A 24,726-nucleotide genomic window follows, 5' to 3' on the forward strand; every position below is an offset into this window, starting at 1 on the left:
CCCAGCCCCAAACCCCCTCCCTTATTTATTTCTCAGCTCCCTTCTCCCTCCCCAGCCCTGATGAAGGGTCCCAAGCCTAAACGTTGACCCTCCTGCTCCTCCGATGCTGCCTGATCTACTTTGGCTTTGCAGTGCCACACTTTTTATTGAATCTGACTTCCAGTTTCTGCAGTCCTTACTATCTGCTTGCTCCCTCCAGCTAAAACATCGGTTGCCCCATCCCCACTGAATGGTGAGACTTGGTGTTAAATTGCTTTGAGCTGAGGACTCCTCTCCTCTCTCTCCCTTGAAATGAGGCCCTTCTACCCCTACCCTCACCCTGCTGGCCCACTGGATGGCTGGTGGCTTCTTTGTCTCAACAGCACCCACCCACCTTAGTGGTCACTACTGGGACTGCAGCCATTGCCACCATAAAGTGGAGCTAAGGTAGGACTGGGGTCACCCACCTTAATGATGGATGGTGAGGGGCATGAGTCTTGGATCAGTTGAAGTCTTAAAGAGATGGCCCTAGAAAATAAGACTCTCCCTATGCCCAACACCAGCCAATGCAACTATAATTGCTCAGGCTCCCCTATGGCGTGGGCGACCCCACCCACCCACCCTCCCTTCCCTGAAGTCAGTGATGGATAACTGTGGGATGGGGTGGGGGGGTGAGGGTCAACTCAGGCCCAGAATTGGCTGTCATTTATCCACTTAGGAATCTCAAATGGCCCAAAGGCTAGTGGCTGACCCAGCACCTCTCCTTGTTTTCCCATGAGACAGCGACAGGTGGCTGGTGGAGGGACCCTGATAGATTTATGTGGTACTCAACACTCTTATTTAAGGCAGCGTCCAGAATAAAAAAAAACAGTAAAGTTATTGAATGAGATACACCAAATGGAGTTTCGGTATCGATCATAGAATCCCAACAGTGCAGAAAGAGGCCATTCAGCCCATCAAGTCCTCACGGACCCTCTGCAGAGCAGTCCACCAGCACCCAGCCCCTGCCCCCATAGCCCCACAATTGCCATGGCTAATTCATCTAGCCAGTACATCCCTGGACACTAAGGGCAAGTTAGCATGGCCAATCAACCTAACCTGCAAACCTTGGAATTGTGGGAGGAAACTGGAGCACCCAAAGGAAATGCAAGCAGATGCAGGAGGAAGGTGCAAACTCCACACAGACAGTCACCTGAGGGTGGAAGTGTGTGTGTGTGTGTGTGTGTGTGTGTGTGTGTGTGTGTGTGTGTGTGTGTGTGTGTGTGTGCGCGTGCGTGCGTAGAGTGGGAATTAATTCCGCATCCATTGAGACCAATTTAAACAACAGGATCTATATACCATAGTCTAGCATTTCCCTTCACTTGTAATGTTTTCAAATCAACCCAATATTAGCCAGGCCTCTGGATTACAACTCAGCTGACATTACCAGCACACCACTATCCACTGACTGCCCTTATTGCAATGCATTGTCCATTTATTTGGTAAGCAATCTTGGGTGAGTATTATATGTGGACAACAAAATACATTATACCTGTTTTGTATCTCTGCCCATATCACCCTTCACCTTGTGCATTCGTCCTGAACGTATAGAGTATTGCAAAATACAAATTCACATGTTCAAGTGAAAATCAATACATTTTCAGAAGACTATCGGCTGCTCTCTCATTAGAATTACTTTTAGTGGAAATGAGGAAGACTTTCTTCTCTCAAAGGGTCTTTTCCTTTTGATTTTCATACCACAGAGAGCAGTGGAGGCTGAATCATTGATTATATTCCATCTTGAGTGAGATAGATTTTTGATTGACAATGGACAAATGGTTCTGGGAGCTGGAGGAGGTGGGGGACTGTATGCAAAAAAGTGGAGTTAAACTGCAATCAGATACAGCCTTGATCTGATTGAAACATTCAAAGGGACAAATGATCTACTCTTCCTCCGATTTCATATATTCTTATGTTCAACGTCCAACATGTAACTCTCATCCCCTCCAGTGCCCACTCTGTCCACTGCATGGACAGGTGGTAGAATTTGGCTTTTCCCAAACATCTATCTTTGCCAATCAGCTGGCCATGGGGGAACTGGCAGTTGATCTTGAAAAGCAGTATGATGGGTTTCCAGTGGGTCAGCACCTTTTGTCCATCTAGTCTGATCCCTCAACACTTCTGAAATCTCAGCCTTTAATGGGTCCTCAGCTCTCACCTTCGGGTTGCTCCAATCCTGTTCATGTGTTCTGGAGGCATGGCCCATAATAGAATTAGGATAGAGATAGGTGGAAGCTGGAGCTTGTGGTGCCACCAGCCCTCAGGTGATTATGCTGTCCAGAAGTACAAAGCCCACATTGACCCACCCCACATATGGTGGAGTCTGCAGGTAACACATGGACCTTAGCAGCAATCTCAGAGAGCAACGAAATGGAGTTGAAGAAGGTCATGCTTGCTCCGAAGAGATCATCCACCATCCATACGGTGGCTCAGTGGTCAGCGCTGCTGCCTCACAGTGCCAGGGACCTGGGTTCGATTCCACCTTTGGATGACTGTCTGTGTGGAGCTTGCATGTCCTCCCTACATCCATGTGGGTTCCCTCCAGGTGCTCCAGTTTCCTCTGATAACCCAAAGATCTGCAGGTTAGGTAGATTGGCTATGCAAAAAGAAAGTGGGTTTTAGTGTCCAGGGACGTATAGGTTAGATGGGTTAGTCATGGTTAAAAACTGGGATGGGGTCGGGTAGAAATGTGGATCTAGATGGGATGCTCTTTGGAGGGTCAGTGCAGACTTGATGGGCTGAATGGCCTATTTCTGGATAGTAGGGATTCCATGATTCTGAGAAGAATATCACAAAACCCAAGAGGGAGAAGATTAGGAAATGAACAGTTATCATTATACCTAGTAATTAATCTATGATGAGACTCTAGGTAAGGTGACAAATGTGGAATGTTCAGGTGTTTTCAATGTTACTGCTAAGATTTTGACAGATTGTGATGTTTTATGAAAGTTGGATTTATATGGCATGTGGGAAAAAAACAATTTGGCATTTACATAGCGCCATCCACAGCCTCAAAACATCCCAAGATGCTTTATACTAATAAACACCTTGAAGTGTAGTCATTGCTCAGTGCACAGCATCTGGTTTGTAGTCCAGAAAGCTCCCACAAATAGGGAGATGATAATGTTCAGACAGTCTGTATTGCTGATGTTGGTCAGGCCATCAGGAAGATTGCTCCTATTCTTCCAGCCAATGGCAGTGGGATCTTTTCCATGAGCCCAGTAGATTCTATATTCAGTGTCTCATCCAAAAGATCTGATCTGTGAGGGTGAGGTGCTGCCTCATTGTGATCCTGGAGTGACAGCCTGAATCTGATATCCGCTCACTACCAAGGTACATCTTCATTCGAAACTTGCATGAGATGCATATGGTTCTTCTGTTTGGCATCAGTATTTCCGTGGAAAAAGACATGGAAGCATAGGGAAATACAGAACAACCTTGATCATCCAAATGAGATGATGTGCAAGGAGTATTTTGTTCAGATAACTGATTGCTCAGATAACTGATAACTTTTTTACAGGGGCTTGAGATCTTGTTCGGAAATTCCAAAATTTGGATAATTGTTGTTTGGATAACCGAGGTTATTTTGTAAATCGTGATGTCTTGAAAGAGTTCGTGTTATTTGCTGATTTCTTCTCTGTAAAAGCGACAGATTAAATCTGTCCAACTGAGGCAAAATTAACTTTTTCTGCCTTGACTCACAACCTATTGAGAAACATTCATGTTCACTGTGTAAAGAAACACACTGGAGTCACACTTTACACATTGTGTAGCTGTGGGCTGACACCACGCTGTCTGCTACTTCAGTTCATTTTCATTCTGGTGTCTGAGTGAATGGTGTAACAGGTTCCCTCCCCAGGCCGCTCTTCAGGTCAGGACGTGTGCTCGTTCACAGACTCGACCTGACGAGCTGCATTTCTGAATTCAGTTGTTAAGTGTCAGCCCACTGTTTCACAGGCTTAGGCCTTCACCCAATACTCGGAGATGCTCCGTCAATAAGCAGACTGGAAATGGGGGCTGCCATCCTCTCACGAGAAACACCAGAGGTTCTCTGACTCTGATCTATCATTGTGCTGCTGGTCAGGAAAGAGGCAGCCAAATGCGTTCTCCCACTCACACCCTCTAACCTTAAACAGTACAAATTAAAACAAGAAATATGAATAGGGTTAGGTGATATAACCAGTTGAATCTACTCTGCGGTTCCATCAGATCATCTTGAGTTCAACGCTTTATCTCCTGATTCCAACAGAATCGAAAAGAATTTACATGCCCCTTGTGAAGCATCAGAGTCAATTTAAGAGTAAATACTAAGAGCAAGAACAGATTATTACTTTAACTACACATCGTTAACGCAAAGGATAATTATTAGGACACACTCTGATGAACACATGAAGAACACTGGTTGGGGGGAGGCAGGTGCTAATGTCACTGTGTTGGTCATCCAGAATCCCTGGCTAATGTTTGAGGACTTTGGTTTGACCATGACAGATAATGAAATATATATTCAATAAAAATCTGGAATAAAAAGCCAGCCTACTGCTGAATGTTGATTGTAGTAAAAACACATCCAGTTCATAAATATCCTTTTGGGGATGGAAATCTGCTGTCAGTATTATGTAGTTGAAATAGTAATCTGTACTTGCTCAAAGTATTTACTTTTAAATTGACCCTGATGTTTCACAAGGGGCAATTGTATCTTGGATACAATGTTACTAATACATAATAAGTCACCATAGTCCCACTTTCTCATTAGATGATTAGTGGTTGTTTAACCTGAGGGTTATCACACTTCAGGCAAGGGGAGAGGTTGAGAAGGAGAGTCCTTCATAGTGACCTCAGCTATTGTGGGAGTTGAACCCACGTTGTTGATGTTACTCTGCATTGCAAAGCAACTGTTCAGCTGACTGAGCTAACCAACCTTCCAACAAGTTGAATTGATGTTTCTGCTTGGTTCAGAACTAGCTATCATGTTCACATGTTAAGTGAATGTGATATTCACTATATTGCAGAAACACAATGCTTCAATAGTAAGTATTATGCCTTTATTTTTAAACCAAGATTGAACCCACTTCTGACAATGTGAACATCTTTCTCTACTTGACTAACAGTAGCTTGATTAACATCTAAAGAAGGACTGGTGGCAGTGTATCTGTTGATAATATGTTGCTAGATGTAGCAACCAATATTATAACAACCACGAGCCCTGTTCAGGACTCACTTTGCAGAGGCAAATATCCTCTCAGAAATGATTCTGTTACTTTCTCAATGTTTTATAGGTTTCAGTAAATCACCAATCATCTGTAAACAGCAGGTTCCCTTTACTCATTCTGTTCAATCTCTCCTCCTTGGTGAATCATATCCCAGGATTTCATGTGTTGCACTTCCTTCAAAGCAAAACTATCCTTCCGAAGGTATAGACACCAAAACTGTGGCCGAGGTTTATCCTTGCTAGGGTCACAGCACAATGTCCTTAATCATGTATTCAACCCCAGTTATAATACAGACCAACATATGACTATCTTCTGACAATAGCTGACTGGTAGGGCAACACGGTGGCTCAGTGATTAGCACTGATGCCTCACAGTACCAGGGTCCCAGGTTCAATTCCAGCCTCGGGTGACTGTCTGTGTGGAGTTTGCACATCCTCCCCAAATCAGTGTGGGTTTCCTCCCACAGTCAAAAGATGTGCAGTTCAAGTGAATTGGCCCAGAGTGTTCGGTGCCTCATTGAGAGGGAAAGGGGTCTGGGTGGGTTACTCTTCGGAGGGTCGGTGTGGACATGTTGGGCCAAAGGGCCTGTTTCCACACTGTAGGGAATCTAATCATACTGCAAGATAACTTTCTGAGTTGCACGCTCACCTCAAAAACGGGCTTCCAATCTCCCTTTCTGCCTGTGAATCCAAGAAGATAGTGTAGAAGGAACTGTCACAAGTCCAGCATTTCCCCTCAGTCTGAGGAATCTATTGGAGCTTTATCGTGCAGTGTAAAAGTTCAAAAGGTAGAGCTTTTCTTCTTCTTTGTTCCTGACAATTCCCCTGGACTTTAATGGATGGATACAAACAGGGGTCAAACATAATTTGCCAGCACTGCCAACATATTAAGGATAAATTCACTGCCACCACTCTTTTTTGGTATTAATATTTGGTGTTCTTCCTTCTTTCCTCTGCCTGATTATTCCCTATATACTTATGGATGGATAATTATCCCACTGTTTCATTAAATCCTCAGGTCTTGCAATTATTCCAGATATTATTCAGGGACGAGAAAAGAACAGTATTTTACATTTTTATAGTGTCTTTAATGTAGCGAATCATTACAGCATTTCCAAGGAGTATTGCCAAACAAAATTTAACACCAAGGGTGTTATTAATCCAATATCTGGGTTCAAGTCCACCTCAGGGACTATGAGTCATACATCCATAGAGCTGTACAGCACAGAAACAAACTCTTTGGTCCAACTCCTCCATGCTGATCAGACATCTTAAATTAATCTAGTCCCACCTGCCAGCACCTGGCCCATATCCTTCTCAACCCTTTCTCTTCATATCACCCTCCAAACATACCTTTTAAATGTTGTAATTCCACCACTTCCTCTGGCAGTTCATTCCATACTGGCACCACCCTCTGTATGAAAAAGTTGCTCCTTCGGTGCCTTTTGAAACTTTCCCCTCACATCTTTGTTACGACACAGCAGTGAACCTCTCTGTTAATTCAACTAAACATCCAGAAAAGCTCACCTCGCCTCATAATCACTTAAAATGTAAGTGACAGAGAACCGCCAAATTCCACTATTTAAAGATAATAATATAAAATTATTCTTTAACTCTAAAAGTGAACATTAACCAACAACTATTCGTAACTGTAAGCCCCCCCTTTCTCATAACTGCTTATTACATGTCTCTAACTTGATAACAATATACGGTTGCAATAAAATAATAAATTAGTAAAATTACATCAACTTAATTTCAAAACCACACAGCGGCTGTTGTCTTCTGTGTCTGTCTTCTTCCGTTTGAAGATCTCCCTGGGTTGTCTTCTTTCTAATTAATGTGAAGATGTTTCATATGGAAGGGTACCTTTGATAGAGAGTGGTTCAATGTCTTGGGTCTGTCTTTCTCTCTCTCTCTCTCTCTCTCTCTATGGCAGTTGCTCTGACTGATTTTCAAAGTGCCTGCCTTTTTTATATCCCTACCATCGGATCGTCTCATTGTTTCAATGTTGGCAAAACCATCCACGCGGTCCATTTCCTCTATTCACATATCTGTCAAGGTTCCTCTTAAACATTGTTATTGGATCTGCTTCTACCACCTCCACTAGCAGCCCACTCCAGGCACTTACCACTTTCTGTGTAAAATAACTTGCCTCTCAAGCTTCCTTTCCTCCTTTCACCTTAAACCTATATCCCCTAGTAAGTGACATTTCTACCCTTCCACCTATCCATTCTATCCACGACTTTCATAATTTTGTAAACTTTCCTCAGGTCACCCTCAGCCTCTGACATTCAAATGAAAACAAACCACATTTGGCCAACCTCTCCTCACAGCCAATACCCTCCAAATCTTGCAACATCCTGGTAAATCTTTTCCTAACCTTCTCCAAAGCCTCCACATCCACCGGTAGTGTGGTGACCAGAATTGTACACAGTATTCCAGATGTGGTCTCAATAAAGCTCTATGCAACTTATTCATCACTTTATGAACTTGTGATACCACTTGCAGGGAACTGTGGGCCTGTACATCTGGATCCCTCTGTATGTTATTGCCTCTAAGGGTTCTGCATACCTTTACTGCATTAGATTTTCCAAAATGCATCAGCTCGCATTTGTCTGCATCAAATTCCATCTGTCATTTCTCCACCCAAATCTCCAGCCTATCTATATGATAGATTTAAGACAGATGTCCGAGGCAGGTTCTTTATGCAGAGTGGTAAGGGCGTGGGATGCCCTGCCTGCCAATGTAGTTAACTCAGCCACATTAGGGGCATGGAAACAGTCCTTGTATAAGCGTATAGATGATGATGGAATAGTGACAGGGGAGGGGCTTAGATTAGTTCACAGGTCTGCACAACATTGAGGGCCGAAGAGCCTGTTCTATGTTGTATATTCTGTATTTTCTATATGCTACATTGTCTTGTATTTCTCCTCACTATCTGCAGCTCCCCTACCTTTGTGTCATCCGAGAGATGGTACAGATTTAAAAATCACACAACAGCAGGTTAACCAGGTTAACAAAAAGTACACAACCTGCAGGTAGTCAATCCAGAGATGTTTTATGAATTCCTACTTTGGAAATAGAACCAGTTTCACTCAAGATTGGGATGCAGACAGACTCTAACCTCACACCTTTCATGCATAGAGTCATAGACATGTACAGCATTGAAAGAGACCCTTTGGTCTCACCTGTCCACGCCGACCAGATATCCCAACCCAATCTAGTCCCACCTGCCAGCACCTGGCCCATATTCCTCCAAACCCTTCCTATTTATATACCCATCCAAATGCCTCTTAAATGTTGCAATTGTACCAGCCTCCACCACTTCCTCTGGCAGCTCATTCCATACATGTACCACGTGAAAATGTTGCCCCTGAGGTCTCTTTTATATCTTTCCCCTCTCACCCTAAACCTATGCCCTCTAGTTCTAGACTCCCCAATCCCAGGGAAAAGACTTTGTCTATTTATCCTATCCATGCCCCCTCATAATTTTGTAAACCTCTATAACGTCACCCCACAGCCTCCGATGCTCCAGGGAAAACAGCCCCAGCCTCTTCAGCCTCTCCCTAAAACTCAAATCCTCCAACTCTGGCAACATCCTTGTAAATTTTTTCTGAATCCTTTCAAGTTTCACAACATCTTTCCGATAGGAAGGAGACCAGAATTGCACGCAATATTCCAACAGTGTCCTAACCAATGTCCTGTACAGCCTCAACATGACCTCCCAACTCCTGTACTCAATACTCTGACCAATAAAGGAAAGCATACCAAACACCTTCTTCACTATCCTATCTACTTGCGACTCCATTTTCAAGGAGCTATGAACCTGCACTCCAAGGTCTCTTTGTTCAGCTACACTCCCTAGGACCTTACCATTAAGTGTATAAATCCTGCTAAGATTTGCTTTCCCAAAATGCAGCACCTCGCATTTATCTGAATTAAACTCCATCTGCCACTTCTCAGCCCATTGGCCCATCTGGTCCAGATCCTGTTGTAATCTGAGGTAACCCTCTTCGTTGTCCACTGCACCTCCAATTTTGGTGTCATCTGCAAGCTTACTAACTGTACCTCTTATGCTTGCATCCAAATCATTTATGTAAATGACAAAAAGTAGAGGGCCCAGCACCGATCCTTGTGGCACTCCACTGCTCACAGGCCTCCAGTCTGAAAAACCCTTCACTACTACCCTCTGTCTTCTACCTTTGAGCCAGTTCTGTATCCAAATGGCTAATTTTCCCTCTATTCCATGAGATCTCACCTTGCTAATCAGTCTCCCATGGGGAACCTTGTCGAAAGACTTACTGAAGTCACATCAATCTTCTTTGTTACTTCTTCAAAGTTTGTGAGAAATGATTTCCCACGCACAAAGCCATGTTAACTATCCCTAATCAGTCCTTGCCTTTCCAAATATACGTATATCCTGTCCCTCAGTATAACCTCCAAGAACTTGCCCACCACTGAGCTCAGGCTCGCTGGTCTATAGTTCCCTAGCTTGTCTTTACCGCCCTTCTTAAACAGTGGCACCACATTTGCCAACCTCCAGTCTTCCGGTACTTCACCTGTGACTATCGATGATACAAATATCTCAGCAAGAGGCCCAGCAATCACTTCTCTAGCTTCCCACAGAGTTCTCGGGTACACCTATCACTTTTTTTTAATCAAACCTCAAGTTATCTCAAGAATGTGACTTAAAAGAAATTCTGGGATTTACATATTAATGAACCAAAACTTGCAACCCATTCTAAAAGATGAAAGACTTAACAGCAATCTAGATTTCTTCTTGGCATTGTTTTAATTGCATGACGCTGTGATCTTTTGCTAGAAATTCTATGTCTTATGATCCTGCCTCACTAGTTACCTAACAAAGGAGCAGCGCTCCGAAAGCTCATGCTTCCAAATAAACCTGTTGGAGTATGATTTTGAAACTTTGTCCACCCCAATCCAACACTTACACCTCCATAACATGGTACAGATTAACCACAATCTCACTGAATAATGAAACAGGCTTGACGAGCTAGATTGCCATGTTCTGCCCTTATATTTCTGAGCAGCTTAAAAGAGATGCATTTATCTTAATGTATGGTTAATGCTTCCGATTAAACAGGGTCTAAGGAATTGCATATTTATGTATTAAGCAATTGCATAAACAGATTCACATGTGAATTTAAGGTGCAGTCTTTATTCACTTTCATAAACATAAAGTCCACACTAAACATCAATCACTTGGCATTGCACCTCTCTCACTTGCTTTCCGATATTCAAACTCGATATTGCATGGTATTACACCGTGCTAATAATAATAATAACTAAAACTGGAACCTTTTCTTGTCCAATATTTCTGCCAGCCTCTTCAGTCAATCCCATGCCAATCATTTCCTTTCTCAGCTCACTGTGTTTCAATTACTCTTCTCAGGTCACTATTCCCATTGAAGATGTTCAGAGGACCCACCTTCGCTTCACATTCAAACACAGATCATCTGCTGAATGTAAGTACAGTTGATTACTGCGCAACACCCTCCTTTCCTTAAAATCTGAAACTTGATCCAAAGTCGTAAGAGGAATGTTAAGATGATGCTGTTTGAATTCACAATGACCTTGCAGTCTACACCAGCATACAACGTATGAGGAATTCAAGCCAGGGGAGGAATATTTTACCATCCAACAGGATCCTTTTGGCCATTTAAACTGGTGTCTCTTGTGACATTACATCTTTTCAATGAATTTGGTTATTGCATTTCCTTGTCAACCATGGCTGGCTTGTGCCAATTCTTCCTTGACATTGGGAAGACCCTGTCATCAAAAATAGTTTATTCTGCATGAATTCACAGGATGAGGGTGTCACTGGCTAGGCAGCATTTATTACCCATTCCTAATCGACCAAGAGTCAACCACATTGCTGTGGGTCTGGAGTCACATGTAGGCCAGACCAGGTAAGGATGGCAGTTTTGTTTCCTAAAGGTCATTAGTGACCCAGGTGGGTTTTTCCAACAATCATCAGTGGATTCCTGGTCATCATTAGACACTTCAATACAGATTTCATTTTTATTAAATTCAAATTCTACCATCTGCCATGGTGGGATTTGAAGCCAGGTCCCCAGAACATTATCTGAGTCTCTGTCTTAATAGTCCAACAATAATGACATTAGGTTATCTCCTCCCTGCTCCACGGATATGATTTTCAGCAAAGGAACAGCTACAAATCTTGCACATATTCTATTTATTATAATCATTGGATGTGGGCATCAATCGCCTTCCATCCCTAATTGCCGTTGAGAAGGTGATGGTGAGCTACAAAGTAAATAACCTGATCTTATCTAGCCTCTCTTCATAGCTGGAATGCTCCATCTCAGGCAGCATCCTTGTGAATCTCCTCTCTAACCCTCTCCAGTGTGATCAAATCCTTCCTATAGTATGGTTACCAGAAATGCCCACAATATTCCAGCAATGGCCTCACCAAGGCTCCAACATAACTTTCCTGCTTTGATAATTTATGCTCTGATTGATAAAAGCAAATGTTCTGTATGACTTCATAATTATCCTATTAAGCTGTCCTGTCCCCTTCAAGAATTTGTGGACAAGCATGCCATGATCCCACTGTTCCTCTGAATTTCCTGCCATCCGTTGAGTACTCCCTTGTCTTGTTACCCTGTCAGAGAGTTTGAAATTACATCCCCCCCAAGCATTAGCCTGGGATTCTACATTATCAGTCACATGGCATTGCTACTCCACCATCGTGTGCCCAGAAAAGTCTCACGCTGAAAAATGTACCTGAAAAAAGGTAAAGCTCTTACGTGAAAAAGATTTGAGTCTACCAGTCAGGTAAGGTCAAGCATGTTGGAAGAAGTCTCAGCATCTATGAATTTTGCCAAACGATAAAACCCTATAACATTCTCTATCTATTACAGCGAGAGATAAAGGAGAGAAAATATTTGCAATGGCGTACGTGAAACTAATGAAACCTGATGGAACAACCCTGCGAGATGGAGAGCATGACCTCATCTTGTATAAGGTGAAAATAAATGGCGATGATATTCAAGTTGGTCTGTAATTTCTTTTCAGCTGGCTGTTCCTGAAAGCTGATTTCCATCAAAAAGCACAAAGTGAGACATTGTTGGCATTCAAAGAAGGGGGGGGTTTGGAGTGCAAAAATAAGGAAATCTTGCTTTCATTGTACAGGGAATACATCCAGATTACTGTGTACTATTTTGGCTCTTTACCTAAGGACAGGTACAGTTGCATTTGAAGCAGTCCAGAGAAGGTTCACAAGGTTAATTCCTGAGGCAAGGGGTTTCCTGTTGAGGAAAGGTTGAGTGGGCTGGCCCTAACTTGTTAGAGGTGAGAAGTATTTGAATTGGTCAGATTGAAACAGACTGTGTGGTAAAGAGAGAATGTTTCATCGTGTCAGAGAATATATAACCGGGGAACATTCCAGAATAAACAGTTTCCCATTTAAAACCATGATCAGGCGAAATTTCATTTTCAGAGGGTCATTAATCTTTGTAAATCTCTACCCACAGAGCCACATAGGGGATTGAATATATTCAAGGCTGTTAGATTTCTGATAGGGAAGGGAGCAGAAGGATTCAGGAAAGTGGAGTCAAGGTCACATTGAAATAAGCTGTGTGTCTATTGAATGGCAATGTGGCACCCAATCACTTGATGCTGTTTCATTTCTTCAGTTATGTTCGAATCACAGGTTTCTTCTTGGGCTGAGCTTACTAGTTATTTTGGGAGTGGAAGTGAAAATAATGTTTTACTTGCCCAGATTTTTTAAAAAAATGCACTCATGGGATGGGGTGCGTCTCTGGCTAAGCCAGGATTTATTGTCCATCCCTAATTGCCCAGAGGGCGGTTAAAAGTCAACCATATTGCTGTGGGTCTGGTTAGGGACAGCAGTTTCCTTTCCTAAAGGACAATAGTGAACCACATGGACTTTTCCCGACAATTGACAAAAGATTCAAAGTCATCATTACACTCTTAATTCCAGATTTTTATTGAATTCAGATTTCACCATCTGCCATGGCAGGATTCAAACCCAGGTCCCCAGGATATTACCCTGGTCACTAGATTAGTAGTCTCGTGATAATACCACTGGGCCATCACCTGATTGAACTTGGGAGTAAAGGATGGACTTTTCCATTTTTTTAAGTGTCAGGGTGCGAGTGTGTTTGATCATCTGTCAGTTCGATAAGAGCTAACCTTATTACTGACTTAAGACTGACAAACTGTGTCAGAGGTTGGGTGGTACAGTTGTGAGCAGATATTTTTGTTTCTTCAACTGGGGAGGTGGTCATGAGGAGAGGGGCAGTTCGACACTAGGATGGGGGTGGGAGCTTTTAGAGGCTGCAACCTTATGCCCCACTCCATCACTGTCTCCAATTGACCCCAGACTAGGGATATTGAAATATTTTAGCAGTCAGGTCTCTCTCCAGTTTTCCAGTCAGCAAAGTAGCCACCGTTCTGGAATGCAATGGGGGCCAGATGATCCAAGAGGTGGCAAGTTGAGTCCCTTTAATGGCCATTAATAGATTCTGCACTCAACCACCCGAACTGTTGGTGAATCTACAGAATTTTGGATGGACTTTCTCACCCTGCATTTGATTTCTGAAGCCATGCAAAAAAGGTTGAAGTTTTCACCGGGACCGACAACTCTCATTATTTCCCCTTCTCGCCACGTTCAGGAAAGAGAAAGTTGTACCTTGAAAGTTTGAGATGTAATGATCCAAATTGGAGTTTGATTGGGCCATGGGAGCAATGAGAATGATGAGGAAAATCAGAAAACAGGGAAAACACAAGGTTTTAATTCAATCACAGGTCAGTTGTTTAAGTGAGTGGGAAAAGGTCTGACAGATGGACTACAATGTTAATAAATGTGAAGTCACCTATTTTGGTCAGAGTAACAAGAAAAAGGATTATTATTTGAATGATAAAAGTTGCAACACACTGCTGTGCAGAGGGAACTGGGTGTCCTTGTGCATGAATCACAGAGGGTTGGTCTGCAGGTACAATAGGAAATTAGGAAGGCAAGTGGAATTACATCCTTCATTGCTAAAGGGATTGAGTTTAAAAGCATGTTGCAGCTGTACAAGGTGCTGGTGAAACCACACCTGGAGTACTGCGTGCAGTTTTTGTCTCCTTACTTGAGAAAGGATGTACTGCACTGGAGGGGGTGCAGAGGAGGTTCACTTGGTTGATTCCAAAGTTGGCAGGGGTGGCTTTTGAGGAGAGACCGAGTAGACTGGGATTATTTTCATTGGAATTCAGAAGAATGGGGTGGGTCTTATGAAAACATGTAAAATTATGAAGGGAATAGGTACGGTAGAAGTAGAGAGGATGTTTCCATTGGTGGGTGAAGCTAGAACTAGGGGCATCGCCTCAATATTAGGGGAAGCTGTTTTAGGACTGAGTTGAGGAGGAACTTCTTCACCCAGAGGGTTGTGAATCTGTGGAATTCCCTGCCCAGTGAAGTAATTAAGGCTACTTCGTTGAATGTTTTTAAGGCAAAGATAGATTTTTTTGAATGATGAAGGAATTAAGGGTTATAGTGAGTGAACACGTCAGTGGAGCTGAGGCCACAAAAAAGATCAGCCATGAATGGTGGAGTGGGCTCGAGGGGCCAGATGGCCTACTCCTGCTCTTTTCTCATATGTCCATGTTCTTGTTTTGCTCTTTTGAAACCCTGTGCTGTTCTGTTTATGCACAGCAAAATCCCATAAACAAGAATGAGGTAAATGACGAGATCATCCATTTAAATGATTTGGGTCACAGGATCACAATGAGATTCTATGAAATAGTGCTGTGTAGTCTTTTGATCACATCTGGGAGTGCAGATACCTCATCCAAAACACTGTACCTCCAATAGTCCAGCACTCCCTCAAAACTACACTAAACCGCCTGCCCATCTTACTAATCAGGTCCCTGGAATGGGACTTCATTCCACGACCGTGAGGCAGTCTTTGTAAAGAGCATACATTGAGTTTATGTCCATTGTCTCACTGAAGGTTCTGTTGGAAAGAATCTGTGGATCAGAGGTTGCAAAATTCTGTGGTGAGTAGCTCCACTTCTAACTCCCCAAAGCCAGCCCATGAAGTACAAGGCACATGTCAGGTTTTAGAGTGAGAGGGAAAAAGTTTAAAAGGGACCAAAGGGAGATCTTTTTCATGCTGAAGGTGGTACATGTATGGAATGAGCTGCCTGAGGAAGTGGTGGGGGCTGGTATAATTACAACATTTAAAAGGCATCTGGGTGGGTATATGAACAAGAAGGGTTTAGAGGGATATGGGCCAAGTGTTGACAAATGGGACTAGATTAGGTTAGGATATCTGGTTGGCGTGGACGAGTTGAACCAAAGGGTCTGTTTCAGTGCTGGATTAGTGGTGCTGGAAGAGCACAGCAGTTCAGGCGGCATCCGAGGAGCAGTAAAATCGACGTTTCGGGCAAGAGCCCTTCATCAGGAATACAGTATGAAGGGCTTTTGCCCGAAACGTTGATTTTACTGCTCCTCGGATGCTGCCTGAACTGCTGTGCTCTTCCAGCACCATTAATCCAGAATCTGGTTTCCAGCATCTGCAGTCATTGTTTTTACCCGTTTCAGTGCTGTACATCTCTATGACTCTATAAGTCAGGAGTGTGATTGAATGGTCTCCATTTGGTTGGATGATTGCAGCTCCAAAAACACTCAAGAAGCTCAACATTCAGGATAAACAGCCCTCCCAGTTGCCTCACCACCTTAGACAGTTGCCTCCTCCACCACTGATGCAGATTGACAGCAGTAACTTACATAGGCTCCTTGAAAAACACCTTTCAACTACATTACCTGTACCATCTGGAAGGACAAGGGCTGCAGATAGATAGGATCACCGCCAAGTTCCCCTTAAAAAGTCATACAGTAATCTGGCTTGGAAATACATTGCTGTTCTTTCACTGCCACTGTGTCCAAATCCTGGAACTCCCTTCAGAATTGGACTGAGGTTGTACCTTAAGCAGTTCAATAATGCAACTCATCACTGAGGGGCAGTTCAGGATGGGTAAGAAATGCTGGCCAGCAATGGCAACATCCTTTGAATAAATACATTTTCACACCCTGTGGAATGAATATGCTTGTGCGTATGTACTGTCTTTAAACACTATCTCCTGACAAAGTGCAGCAAGAGATAGTGAGTGCCACTGACATCATTTTGGAATGCCCATTGATCCTGGCTTGTCCTGTTGCCACATTGCTCAGGAATGGGGCAGTGAGTGAGACACTGAATGGGGTGCACTCCTCTGGGTCAATAGATTTGTCATTGATTTCAGAGACATCAGGATGCGACACAAAATTAACTTACAAAGTATTAGACCTTTACTCAACATGCACTGTGACTGCTTCGGTTGTGAGTACAGCCCTTGTAGCATGTGAAACAGAGGCCATTTGACCCATCGTGTTTGTGGCATTTCTGCACTGGAGCAATTCACAGTTCCTCCATAGATATGTATCTTTCTCTGATTTGGTTATTTAGCCACTCTTATTTTAAATTATACCTAATGCGCTCTCTGTGGCTAAACATTATATTCCCTAACAACCTTCCATATATAAAAAGAATCACCTAACCTCTCTCTTCACTTTGTTGAAGTGACAATCTTAAATTAGTGATTAGGACTATGACCACAGGAAATAATCTTTCATTGCTCCCCTTCACCATTTACTTTTGACTTGCTCATCCATTTAAAACACAATCTGAAGTCTTTCTCTTTGTAAGATATTTTCCTACCAATGGTACCATACTGCTGAGTCTATAAGTGTGCTCTCCAATGATTTATCACTGTTTCTATAATAGACTGCAGGTTGGGCCTACAGTCTTCCAGAGAGAGAAAGAGACTGGCATGACCCAAATCCAGGATTCCCATTCTCTTTCCTTTGTGTGGTGTTGTTAAGGGTCACAGCGTAGGGTGTGGGTCATGAGGTTTATTTTATCCATGCATGGGATATGGGCATTGCATTTATTGCCCACCCCTAATTATTAAGAATCACCCCCATTGCTTTGGGTTTGGAGTCATCTGTCGGCCAGACCAGGTAAGGATGGCAGATTTCCTTCCCTTAGTGAACCAGATGGGTTTTTGCAACAGTTGACAGTGGTCATCATTAGGCTTGCTTTATCAATTTCATACTTTAAATTGAATTCAAATTTCACCATCTGCAGTGGTGAGAGTTGAATTCATATGTGTCCCAGAACATTAGCCTGGGAGTTTGGATTACTAATCCAGTGACTACTAAACCGCTCTGTCAACATCTCCCGTTCTTCGGTCAGAGAGGGCACAGTGTAAATGACAATTTTTATTTTTCATCAATGATTTAAGCTCAGTCTCAATATCATGCTGCAGTTTGTGGGATTTAGGCTGCGTCTGTGCATCAGAAAGTGCCACGTCCACCTTCTGACATTGAGCTGTGCTCTGCATCTCATGCGCTCTACACTCAGAACCTGAAATTGACATTCGATCAAATAAAATGTCATATTAAAAGAAAAACCCTTAAAAGCTGTTTAATAAAGAGAGTGCACTTGTGAATCTGCTCATGTGTGAAGCAAAAGCGCCTGAAAAATCTAGATGTCCAAATTGAATCGCAGTAATTAATGTTTGACAACGCTTGAAATCCTTCAATATTTACTGATGATAAAAGTGTCAAGCATTCCAGCAATGGCCCATCTATCTTCAGAACATATTTATGTAATATTTAATCATATTAGCATTAATAACTGCTTAAGAACAAAATTATGATCTAACAATAACTTGTGTAATGACTGTATATTGTGCATTCGCAGTAATTCATGCTTATTTAGCTAATATATAGCGGAAATCTGAGATAATAAGTGACGGAGTTTACATTTGTTGGAAGAGATTGCCCTTCATTTACTCCTTCCAATTGTGGATTATCAGACCTGACCAGGATGAATCAATTTTGGACAAATTGATGACAGTCATAACCAATCGATAGTGTACCTCTCCACGCAGGCATGACCAATTACATAAAAGCTGACCCGAGGATACGTAATCAATCTTTTTCCACACCCTTAAGTCCAGAAAGGTGCAGAAGTGATGAAGTTAACTATTAAAACTTGCAGGGAAGAATGATGGTGGCTGTGGGATCATCAATTAGAAGACGAGGAGCTTGCAGTGGAGGGAAGTGGTTCTCTGCTCTTGCTCTAAGCTCCCAATTAGAGAAGCTGAATTGCTGAAGTCTCTGGAGAGCAATGCTGCTTGTGATTGCATGTACTTCCATGCAGTCGGCATTAAGGTAGCTCTGTTGAGTTACATTTATACTGCAACAACCTTTAAGTCAATGAAAAAGATGGGAAAAATGTTGAAGGGGACACAAAACTTAAGATGAGCATTGAAGATGAAATAGGAGAAAGTGAGGACTGCAGATGCTGGAGATCAGAGCTGAAAAATGTGTTGCTGGAAAAGCGCAGCAGGTCAATGGGCTTATGCCCAAAACGTCGATTCTCCTGCTCCTTGGATGCTGCCTGACCTGCTGCGCTTTTCCAGCAACACATTTTTCAGCATTGAAGATGAAATGAAAAGTCCAGAAATCTCAAACTCCTGGGAAGGTTAGAGACCAGACAGATTCGTGGACATTTGCAGAGAAAGTTATTGATTTATTAATATCAAGAAAAGTAACTTTTAATTTATTCGTGGGCAAGGCCAGCCTTTATTGTCCATCTCCACTTGTTCAAAGAGCAATTAAGAGTCAACATTGCAGTTACAGATAGGCTAGACCAGGTAAAGATGGCAGATTAAAGGATATCAGTGAACCAGATTGATTTTTACAACAATTGGCAGTGAGTATAAATCATTACAGCGTAGTACAGGCCCTTCAACCCTTGATGTTGCACTGCCCTGTGAAACCAATCTGAAGCCCATCTAACCCACACTATTCTATTCTCGTCCATATGCCTATCCAATGACCATTTAAATGCTCTTAAAGTTAGCTAGTCTACTACTGTTGCAGGAAGTGCATTCCACGCCGCCACTACTCTCTGAGAAAAGAAACTACCTCTGACATCTAACCTATATCCATCACTCCTCAATTTAAATCTATGTCTCCTCGTGCTAGCCATCATGATCCGAGGAATATTGCTCTCACTGTCCAACCTATCTAACTCTCCGATTATCTTGTATGTCTCAATTCAGTCACCTCTCAACCTTCTTCTCTCCAAAGAAAACAGCCTCAAGTCCCTCAATCTTTCCTTGTAAGACTTCCCTCCATACCAGGCAACATCCTAGTAAATCTCTGAATTCTTTCCAAAGCTTCCACATCCTTCCTATAATGCGGTGACCAGAACTGCACACAATACTCCAAGTGTGGCCACTCCAGAGTTTTGTACAACTGCAGCATGATCTCATGGTTCTGAAACTCAATCCCTCTCTGGTTGCATGGTTTCCAATATCTGCTTCCATCTCCCGAAGGAGGACATAACTGGGAACTGGAACTATTTGAGAACCCATTTCAGAAGCAAAAGAAGCACATTGGGCTGGATGTCCTCCTGCTGTTATGCATGACTCTCTGACTCTGTCAGACTGCCCGTTCATCATTTGGGGTGGCACGGTGGGTCAGTGGTTAGCACTGCTGCCTCACAGGACCCGGGTTCAATTCCCATCTTGGGTGACTGTATGGAGTTTGCACATTCTCCCTATGTCTGCAGAGGTTTCCTCCCACGGTCCCAAGATGTATTGATCAGGTGAATTGGCCATGTTAAATTGCCCATAGTGTGAGGTGCATTAGCCAGGGGTAAATATAGGATAGGGGAACGGGTCTGGGTGGGTTACTCTTCGGAGGGTCGGTGCGGACTTGTTGGGCCAAATGGCCTGTTTCCATACTGTAGTGAATCTTATCTAATCATTCCTAGTCAAAATGTAACCATGCAATCCTAAATCCTGGTGCTTAGTTTTAAAGGATAGGTGAGGTTTATAGAGATGGAGAGTTTTAGACTTGGAATTACAGAGTGTAAAGTCTGGGTGGTCACTATCACAGCTGCCAGCAATAGAGCTGTGAAAATCAGGAATGCGCAAGGGGGCTGAAGTGGATGAAGGCAGGTACCTCAATCGATTGCGTGATTGTTGAGAGTCAGCTCCGATATCTGCATGAAAAACCCGCTGGATTAGGCGCTACTGTAAATCAATGAGTGGTACGTGAACAGGATTTAAACCTCGATTGTTGCTATGAGAGAGAAAGCCCCTCCATTGTGGCAAAAATAGCAAATGTTCCTTAAAATAGGAACTCACACACCACCAAAAAAAGAAGGGTGTGCCATTGGGAATGGTGGAGCTGGGTCCTGTCTCATGCATGTATGTTCTACACTGGTTGCTGCCTGTGTAAGTTGATTGTTACCTCCACTGATGTATGGTTTTGGTGGGAGGGCTTACTGAAACATAAACTGGGCAAATTGGATTAAGTATGATTTTTATGGCTAGCCAGAGGAAAGGTGAGGTACCTCTTAATTATGATCCTGCAGCGGCTGTGGGGAACGTCAGATTATTTTGGGATTGCATGAGAATCTCATGCACATTCACGTAGGTGTGAATGTGCATGAGAAGTGCATAAACTCTTTAGAACTTTAAAGCTCATTAGATAACAAAAGTGAGCTTTAATATTCTTGCCCTTTAAATCTGAAAAAAAACCCCAATTGTCTTGAATGTTTAAAACACCTTGATTGCTATTTCATTCTGTCTGTTGACATAGGCCTGAGGCCAACTATTAATGGTTCAGTACTCAGAATCACCACAGTGCAAATGGAGGCAATTTGGCCCATCAAGCCCACAATGACCCTCCAAAGAGGGTGCACAGTTCCCCCAACTATATCCCTGAAACCCCACATTTCCCATGACTAATCCACCTAGCCTGCCCAATCCTAGACTCTATGGGGCCATTTAGCATGGTCAATCCACCTAGCTCAAACCTTTGGACTGTGGGAGAAAACCAGAGAATGGAAACCCATGCAGAACATATAAACTCCACACAGACAGTCACCCAAGGCTGGAATCAAACCCAGATCCCTGACACTGTGAGGCAGTAGTGCTAAAGCACTGAGTTACCATGCCACCCTACCCATCTATCTTCAGAAGATATTTATGTTGAGTACCGTGTGACTAAGCTCCAAAACCTCCATTATCAGAGCTTGTTTGGCAGTGCTAAGTGGTTATGTAATAAGAGTTTGAATTTTTTGCTTTTATGAGAGACTATGGATTTGAAATATTTGTTGTTAAAAGTGATACGATTTGTTTGAAGGAACATTAAAGTAGGAAATGAGTTTTTATGAGTAAGAGTATTTTAAATGATGACCTGAAGTTTACACACAATATGGAATGAGTGGCATTATTTTTGCAAGAAGAGAGTGTGGTGGGTTGACATGAGTGAGGCCTAAATTGACATATGTACAGATTGGAATACAGATTGACAGAGAGGGTATGAAGGGCCATGGGAGTAAGGTTGTCATGGATGGGGCATGGGGGAATTTGTGAGGCTCGAAGGCTAGGGTGATGTTTCATGCATTTCTGTTGCTTCTGATACATAGCCAGAGCACTGAGTGCAGTCACCCGCCTAACCTCCTCTGCAAGCAGATTCCCTTGCAAATGGGATCCCATAATCGCAAAACAAAAAATCCAACCTCCCAGAACCACCCTCCTCTAAGCTGAGTTTGAGGAGCTGTGAATTAACTTGACTGAGGAGGGTATGAATGCCCAGTACTTGGTGGGCTGTCTCAGATCATTTCTTCGGTTGCCAACTTGACGTCTTTTTTTTTTAACCTCACCCGCCACCCTCTCCCCAACCTCCTCACTCCTGCCTCCTCTCCAACTGCAGGGCGATAGCAGGAAACTCGAAGACCCCAACATCTACCTAAACAACATATCCAGCAAACAGATGGCTGATTCCAAGCTCAATCTTGGTTCTTCGTTCAGAAGCAGCAGCGGTGGACTGCCCGTATGTTCGAGGGACAACTTCCAAATTTCCACACTCATCTGTTCAACGAAACTCACACAGAACGGTAATGTTTCTCATCCAAATAATTTCTAACCCCCTGCTTTGTCCTCTGCTGCAGTCTTGTGACCATTGCATGGCACCACACCTTAGGAAGAATGTAAAGGAGTGAAAGAAAAGGTTCAGTCAAAAGTACCAAGAGGCTTCAGTTGCGTCAATGCCACTATCAAAGTTGGGGAAGCTCGGGGAAAAATAAGGTTGTTCTCCGTCAAGGAGGGAGTTTGGGAGGAGGCTTGATGGAAACAATGATTGTTCTCGTCAGTTTAGACAGAAAGAATCTGTCCCCCATGAGGATCAATCTAAAGGAATAAAAACGGAAAATTCTGGAAATACTCAGCGGGGAAGACAACATCGTGGAGCGAGCCAGAGTTGGAATTCTCAAGGTCCAGGTATAAGGAAGGTGACTTCATTCTGGCAAATCGTGACAGCCCAAGAACCCATTGCCTTCACACGTCCGCCATGTTTGACCTTGCCACCCCATTATCAGTTGAGATCCTTAAATGGCCACTTACTGACCAGTTAAAGACCATGTAAAGACCTTATCCTGACTGGGCTGCAATTACCTCAGCTGCACCCAGGATTGAAATGAATTGGCCTATCCAATTAGTAACGCAGTGTCAGCAGAAGTGAGTGGAGCCATCACCCCTTCCCTCTTGATGTTGCCTTCTTCAAACAGGCCAGTGTGCCTTCGAGCACAGACATCCCTCAGGATCCTGAAAGCAAATACTCTTCAGTTTCCCAATTAGTGAATGTTCCACCCATCATTGGTTGGGTTTTTTATTTATTCATTTGTGGGATATGGGTGTTGCTGGGTTAATTGCCCGTCTCAAGTTGCTCTTGAGAAGGTGAGCTGCCTTCTTGAACTGCTGCTGTACAACTGCTGTGGGTTGACCCAGTTGTCACCATAGTCTTACCAGAACATCGGGGCTGCTCTCGTATTAGAGAGAAGTGACTGGTGGTGATTTAACCTGAGGGCCACCAGACCACAGGTGAGGGAAAAGGTTGAGAAGGAGAGTCCTTCATGGTAACCTCAAGCTAGTGATGGGAATTGAACGCACACTGTTGGCATCACCCTAGTCTGCAAACCAACAATCCAGCCAATTGAGCAAATCTGAATCCCATTGACCCAAAATGCCACAAAGGAGTGAATTTCAGGATTTTGACCCAGTGACAGCAAAAGAACAGCAATGTTTTCATATAATGTTAATTGCCCATTTAAGGGAAAACCATTATGTGTAATTGTGGGCGTCATATTACAGGAAGCATGCAAATGTTTCAGAGAGAGTGCAGACTCAATCTATAAGAACGATGCCATGAATGAGAATCTAGATTGAAGAGAAACTAGATTTCTCCTTGGGGAGAAAAAGGCTAAGGGGAGATCTAATCAAGGCTTTCAAAATCATGGCGAGAGTGGACAGAGTAGTTAGAGAGAAGCTTTCCCTACTCGTAAGATTAAAGAGAATGAGAGGTCATAGATTTCAAGTGATAAAAACCTTTCTCATTCAGTAAGGAGTTAGGGTATGGAATGTATTACCTGGAAATGTGATGGAGGCACGTTCAATTGAGGTATTCACGAGAGGCATTGGATGGAATTTTGGATAGAAACAATGTGCAGGGATATGGGAAAGAGGCAGAAGATTGGCACTAGGGAATAGAACCAGTGCAGGCAAGGTGGGCTGAAAGGCCTCCTGCTACATCGTAACAATTCTGTGATTGTGTGAAGGGGCCTCAGCGGGGCAGTGGTGAGAAGGTTTTGAGGTCTCCATTGCCATTGTCTTCTGATGACCTCTCCCCTCACCAATTCTGTTCATCAGCTTTATTTCTCTGCACAACTCCTGAAGGTTTCCAGCATTTTCTGTTTTTATCTCCGGTGTCCATGGCGCGTTGTTTCTGCAGCGTGAACATGTCTTAAAGCAATAGAATTAAAAGCGGTGAAGGAAAACGCTTTGTAGGCAGCAAGTGGTCAGGATCTGCAATGCGTTGCTCACTATCCAGTGTAGCTTTCAAGGGGAATTAGATTAGAACCTGAAGAGAGAAAAGACATTCTAAGGGGTCGAGGAATAGGCAGTCAGTGTGGGGTGAGCTCAAATTCTTCTACACAGAACCAACAAAGGCTTGATGGGTCAAATGGCCTCATTCTGTCCTGTAATAATTCTATGGACTGAACTTATGTGGTTGCAGGCATCAAAGTACCAACATCAGTCTCAATTCCCTTGATCTCCTCATGTAATTCTACGTGTCTCTTCAATCCATTTTGTTATATTATTTATGACAATGCTTTTTCTCTGTAACTCATTCCATTTGTGTTGATGTAATTTATATTCCTATAAAAAAACAAATTTTACTGCAGGACATAAAAAAAAGAGTGATTTAAATTAAAGCGGTCATTGTCTTCTGTCTGGTAAATGCTTTTGTTTGGTGGGATAGGGGTGTTGCACATCATTTGCATGTCATTAATGCACATGCAGACATCAAAATTATTAGTTTT

General features: G+C 43.0%; 1 protein-coding gene across 2 annotated transcripts in view; it reads left to right on the plus strand.

Moving 5' to 3' along the window:
* LOC140481344 (dedicator of cytokinesis protein 2-like) overlaps nucleotides 1-24,726 on the plus strand; it is a 1,260,160-nt gene that overhangs the window by 256,120 nt on the left and 979,314 nt on the right. For both annotated transcript variants that reach the window (XM_072577382.1, XM_072577391.1), the window contains exons 16-18: nucleotides 10,641-10,713; nucleotides 12,133-12,236; nucleotides 22,062-22,245. In XM_072577382.1, the coding sequence (XP_072433483.1) occupies nucleotides 10,641-10,713; nucleotides 12,133-12,236; nucleotides 22,062-22,245 (361 nt within the window). The remainder of the gene's footprint in view (nucleotides 1-10,640; nucleotides 10,714-12,132; nucleotides 12,237-22,061; nucleotides 22,246-24,726) is intronic.

Source organism: Chiloscyllium punctatum, chromosome 1, assembly GCF_047496795.1.
Source record: "Chiloscyllium punctatum isolate Juve2018m chromosome 1, sChiPun1.3, whole genome shotgun sequence".
NCBI lineage: Eukaryota > Metazoa > Chordata > Chondrichthyes > Orectolobiformes > Hemiscylliidae > Chiloscyllium > Chiloscyllium punctatum.